Here is a 6,517-nt window from a genome sequence, read left to right as displayed (position 1 = left end):
CACTAAATTTGCATAATTACTAAAATACGCTGTACATAATTACCCGAAATATATCAAATATATTTTTTCCACTTATAGCTTACACTACAAAAACAAAACGCCAACTGTATTTTTCTTATATATTATAATTCGATAATGTCAATATCTATTTTTGGTAATATTTCATGACCATTATCAATTGATATTCGTCTTAAAATAAACATTGACTATTGCAGGAGACATTCCAGTTTTCCTTTGCTGGAACACCTGTAATTATATAGGGATTTCTAATCTTGTTTAAATGGACATTAGTATTGTAAGCAAGATTATGAAGTTATGAAGTTGTTCACTCCTTATGGGGGTTGAAATTGTTTATGTTCAATAAATGTTAAAACTTCTCTTCTCATTACTTTCCCTTTGTTATGTTTTCATTTTTTAAGCAAGTTTTCAAAAATCTGTATATAACTCCAAAATAACAGTACAATTAGGACGTGAATGATAGAGATTATATATATATATATATATATATATATATATATATATATATATATATATATATATATATATATATATATATATACATAACTCCAAAATAGCATTACAATTAAGACGTGAGTGATAGAGAATTATATATATATATATATATATATATATATATATATATATATATATATATATATATATATATATACATATACAGCATATATTTATAGATATATATACTTACATATGCATAAATATACATATATATACATATATAGAATATATACATATATATAAAGTATACATATATATATATATATATATATATATATATATGTATATACATATATATACAGTACATATATATAAATGTATATATATATGTACTGTATATATATATATATATATATATATATATATATATATATATATATATATTTATATATATATACATACACGAACAATTTTTCTTTATCATATGGGGGAGATTACTAGCCAAGCTACAACCCTAGTAGAAAAGTAGGATGCTATAAACCAAAGACCACAAAGGGGAAAATAGCCCAGCTAGGAAAGGAATAAGCCCATGGGCACCACCGGAGAAAATAGCCCAGTTATGAAAGGAAAAACAAGAAAGTTACAATAGTGTGTCTGAGTGTACCCTCAAGCAAGAGATCTCTAACCCAAGACAATGGAAGACCATGGTACAGAGGCTATGACCCTACCCAAGACTAGAGAAAAACGGTTGGATTTTGGAGTGTCCTTCTCCTAGAAGAGCAGTTTATCATAGCCACTTTGCTCTGACCCTGCCCAATTTAAGAAACAAATATCTGACTTCTGCTCTGATTAATCCTCTCAATTTCTGTCCTGCAATTTGATCAGGACACCTGCTGCCTCCCCTATCAGATGCTACATCAGAAGAAAAATTTCGATACATTATTTATATTCCCGATATCGTATTCTATATCAGAATCATAGCTGTACGTCTTGTTCATTACTTCTCTCTCTCTCTCTCTCTCTCTCTCTCTCTCTCTCTCTCTCTCTCTCTCTCTCTCTCTCTCTCTCTCTCTCTCAACATCGAAGTTGTAATTCGGTCCCGCAGGAAAGTGAAGTTTGAATTCGCTACACAGCTAAGCCATAAGACGACCTAAGTCAGCCAAGTACACCAAGTTCACTTGCAGCATTTAATTAAGCTGAGTTTCCTAACCGTATGTGTTTCAAGCTCTCTCTCTCTCTCTCTCTCTCTCTCTCTCTCTCTCTCTCTCTCTCTCTCTCTCTCTCTCTCTCTCTCTCTCTCAATACACAATCGTTCTTTTTTACGCGTTAGCTATCCACTTATTCATCTTTATCTCGATATCCTTTCCTATATGAAGTGTAAACACAATTCTAAAATTATTAAAAAAAAAATTAATTATCTTATGGAAATTAGACTGAAATTGCAAATTAAATTAGTGCGCAAATGGAGTTTTCTAAATGTATCTAAATATCACGGAAATTTACGAAAAGCAAAAAACTATTGTAACTAAAATTTACGAAATGAAAAACCTATTGCAAATAAACGGATTACGGAAAATCAACAAAAAAAATAACCTTTAGTAACATTTAAAATGAATTAAAAATAACCTTTGATAATATCTAAAATGGAAATTCTATGGTATTAGTGCAATAATAGATTAAATTCCCCCCCCCCCAGTGAAATATATTCTAATAATATCAAATCAATAAAACCATTCAGAAAACTGACAAAAGAAAAAAAAAAAAAAAAAAAAATTTCCAAAGGGTGAAGTAAAAATAAGATTCATCGTCGAGAATGTTTTCCGAGTCCTTCTGCTTCCGAGGATTTAATTAGATGCCTGAGAGAACCTTAATTAAATAGGGGCATGAGGGGTTAATTCATTATATGGATTCTTTACCTTATGTAGGTGACCTACTAACCGAGAACGAGTTGGAAACAAAGAAAAAAATATATATTTTTTTTATTTTTTTCTATTCTATGAAACGTTGAAATATTTAAAGGTATATAGTTGAATCAGTTTAACTTCAAAAGTTCAAAGTTGCAGCAAATGTTTTTATATTGAACAGACTGACGTAAGTCTTTTTATAGTTTATATATGACATATCTGTTTTGACGTTGTTGCTGTTTGTAGAATGATCTATTGTTCATTTGTTCTCATCATTTATTTATTTCCTTATTTAATTTCCTCACTGGGCTATTTTTCCCCGTTGGAGCCTTTGGGCTTATAGCATCTTGCTTTTCCAACTAGGGTTGTAGCTTGGCTAGTAATAATAATAATAATAATAATAATAATAATAATAATAATAATAATAATATTATTATTATTATTATTATTATTATTATTATTATTATTATTATCATTATTATCATTATTATTATTATTATTATTATCATTATTGTTATTATTAAGGTTATTCATGAATAACAGAAGCAGGGGGCAAACACGACAATGTCATAGAGACCGACCATATATACATATGATGACCACTCAAGACCCTAGCCACATAGGACCAGGGAGGGCCAGGAAATGGCAGCTGATAATTCAGTAGGAAGATGTAAATAGTTAGGCCTTCCATCCATCCTTAGCTCTTAAGGATAATGTTCAGGTATTCCATCTAGTGAAATTACCTTTTGAGTAATTTCAGTTGGATACACAAGCATGACTAATAATAATGATAATAATAATAATAATAATAATAACAATAATAATAATAATAATAATAATAATAATAATAATAATATCTACCAAGGTATTTCCCCCAATTTTGGGAAGGTAGCCGACATCGAAAAAAAAAAAAAAAAAAAAAAAAAGAGGGGGTCTTCCAAGAGAAGAGTTTTCCAATAGACGAGGTCCTTCAAGAGAGGAGTGCTGTAGTCCTCCAAGGGAGGGTGGTTCTCCAAGGGAGGGGTGCCCTACAAGAGAGAGGTGCCCTACAAGAGAGAGGTGCTCTCAAGAGAGGGGGTCCTCCATGAGAGAAGTGCCCTCCAAGGGAGGAATGCCCTCCAAGGGAGGAATGCCTTCCAAGAGAGGGAGCCCTACAAGAGAGGGGACCCTCCAAAAGCAGGGTTCTCCAAGAGACGGGGCCCTCCAAGAGAGGAGTGGCCTCCAGGGAGGGTGGTCCTCCAAAGGAAGGTGGTCCTCCAAGGGAGGGGGGCCCTACTAGAGAGGGGATCCTCCAAGGGAAGGTGGTCCTCCAAGGGAGGGGTGCCCTACAAGAGAGGGGGTCCTCCAAGAGAGGGGTCCTCCTAGGGAGGGGTGCCCTACAAGAGAGGGGGTCCCTCTAGCTATGCCCATGCATGTCATATTCCCTAATGAGGTTCTACACCACAGCACTTGAGTTTGTTGAGGAGGATATGGTATCTAAAAAGTTAAAAATTAAAAAAAATATATACATATTTTCATTACTATTATCTCATCGATAATAGAAATATTCGTTACTATTGTTATTTTACGAGGATTACAAGTGGTAGCGTCCTTGCCTGGTGATTGCCAGAATGGCATTCAAATCTCGCTAAAACTCGTTAGTTCCTATAGTCACTGCATCCTCACCCTCCTTGTGAGCTATGGATGGGGGGCTTGGGGAAGCAGGTCTATCTGCTGAGTTATCAGCAGCCATAACCTGGCCCTCCTTGATCCTAGCTTGGGTGGAGAGGTGGCCTGAGCGCTGATCATATGTAATATGGTCAGTCTCTAGGGCATTATCTTGCTTGAAGGGCAATGTCACTGTCCCTTGCCTCTGTCATTCATAAGCGGCCTTTAAACCTTTAAACACAACCTAGCATCGTTAATCATTGAACATTTGCCTTGACGATGTTCATTATCTAACAAATACCATGTGTTAAATCTAATACAAAGTGCTAATTTTAATCAAAGATTCCTATATCTTACAAATTGGATAAAAAATCTAATATTACCAGACATTGCAATTAGGTTCAAGATCCAAGTATTTATAATGTCAGTGGCATCTCGAGTCTAAGACCTTCGGAGTCTATCATCTTTAAGATATAATTACTCAAGGTTGTGGTTTTGTGTTTCACCCGACACGTTTTTAATGATTTCGACCATTATCGAAGATATCATGTGTAGTTATCTTTACCTTCAACGAGTTAAATTTCTACCGGGAAAACCAGCTATCCTCTTGAAGGTCTCAATATATCACACTGCTCAGTCCCTGTATTATTCCATTTCTTTACTTTCGATCAGACGAACCAACGTTTATAGGAATACTTTGAAAAATTACGATATTTTTCTATGCGACAGCACACAAATTTGATTTATATACAGTCTAGTGCTGGGACCTGGAGAGCCATTCTGGGCTGGGGTGCAACAGGTGGGAAACCAGAACACGGTCAAGAGCTGGGCCCGGGGAAGTCATTCAGGGATGCGACACAAAAGGTGGGAAACCAGAACACGTTCTAGCGCTGGGCCCGGGGAAGTCATTCAGGGATGCGACACAGCAGGTGGGAAACCAGAACACGGTCAAGAGCTGGGCCCGGGGAAGTCATTCAGGGATGCGACACAGCAGGTGGGAAACCAGAACACGGTCAAGAGCTGGGCCCGGGGAAGTCATTCAGGGATGCGACACAGCAGGTGGGAAACCAGAACACGGTCAAGAGCTGGGCCCGGGGAAGTCATTCAGGGATGCGACACAGCAGGTGGGAAACCAGAACACGGTCAAGAGCTGGGCCCGGGGAAGTCATTCAGGGATGCGACACAGCAGGTGGGAAACCAGAACACGGTCAAGAGCTGGGCCCGGGGAAGTCATTCAGGGATGCGACACAGCAGGTGGGAAACCAGAACACGGTCAAGAGCTGGGCCCGGGGAAGTCATTCAGGGATGCGACACAGCAGGTGGGAAACCAGAACACGTTCTAGCGCTGGGCCCGGGGAAGTCATTCAGGGATGCGACACAGCAGGTGGGAAACCAGAACACGGTCAAGAGCTGGGCCCGGGGAAGTCATTCAGGGATGCGACACAGCAGGTGGGAAACCAGAACACGGTCAAGAGCTGGGCCCGGGGAAGTCATTCAGGGATGCGACACAGCAGGTGGGAAACCAGAACACGGTCAAGAGCTGGGCCCGGGGAAGTCATTCAGGGATGCGACACAGCAGGTGGGAAACCAGAACACGGTCAAGAGCTGGGCCCGGGGAAGTCATTCAGGGATGCGACACAGCAGGTGGGAAACCAGAACACGGTCAAGAGCTGGGCCCGGGGAAGTCATTCAGGGATGCGACACAGCAGGTGGGAAACCAGAACACGGTCAAGAGCTGGGCCCGGGGAAGTCATTCAGGGATGCGACACAACAGGTGGGAAACCAGAACACGGTCAAGAGCTGGACCCGGGGAAGTCATTCAGGGATGCGACACAACAGGTGGGAAACCAGAACACGGTCAAGAGCTAGGCCCGGGGAAGTCATTCAGGGATGCGACACAAAAGGTGGGAAACCAGAACACGTTCTAGCGCTGGGCCCGGGGATGCCATTCATGACTGAGGTGCAACAGGTGAGAAACCTGAAGACGGTCAAGTGCTGGGCCCAGGGAAGCCATTCAGGGCTGAAATGAAACTAGTGGGAAACCAGACAGTTGCACTATGAACTAAAAGTCATGAAAGACTGGACTGCACAAATGAGGCATGAACGGAGGTAATATAGAAGCTTAAGAAGTAAATGTAAAGATTTCTGGTTAGAGTTTCTGTATCATAATAGATGCTCACCAGACCGTCAGCCGGGAAAGACCCAAACCCCAACTGTGGTGCCCAAACACAGCAATGGCCTTCCCATTAAACAGCTTCAACTCGCAGTACCAAGCTGGGATCGAACTGCTGATATGTGAATACTAGGCGAATGCATTACCTCTGGACTATCCATTAAGTGTATACCCATAGGTTGGGATCGATATGCTGCCATGGGAATACTAGGCGAACGCATTACCGCTGTACAAGCCATTAAGAGTATACCCATCTTTCCTCCTAGTAGTCGAGGGGACACTGCAAAGTTCTGAGTAATACCTACATTACTATTAAAAGGGAGGAGATTAAACCTGG

At 39.5% G+C, this 6,517-nt stretch overlaps 1 protein-coding gene across 1 annotated transcript; it reads left to right on the top strand.

Annotated features, from left to right (window-relative positions):
• The first annotated feature begins 3,444 nt into the window (after window positions 1-3,444).
• Window positions 3,445-6,036, top strand: LOC137636883 (uncharacterized). Its single transcript, XM_068369238.1, has 2 exons — window positions 3,445-3,608; window positions 4,761-6,036. The coding sequence occupies exons 1-2, from the start codon at window positions 3,445-3,447 to the stop codon at window positions 6,034-6,036; spliced, it is 1,440 nt and encodes a 479-aa protein (XP_068225339.1).
• The last annotated feature ends 481 nt before the right edge of the window (window positions 6,037-6,517 follow it).

This window comes from Palaemon carinicauda, unplaced genomic scaffold (genome assembly GCF_036898095.1).
Source record: "Palaemon carinicauda isolate YSFRI2023 unplaced genomic scaffold, ASM3689809v2 scaffold427, whole genome shotgun sequence".
NCBI lineage: Eukaryota > Metazoa > Arthropoda > Malacostraca > Decapoda > Palaemonidae > Palaemon > Palaemon carinicauda.
The sequence above is the reverse complement of the archived record's forward strand: the minus strand, read 5'-3'. Positions and strand labels throughout refer to the sequence as shown.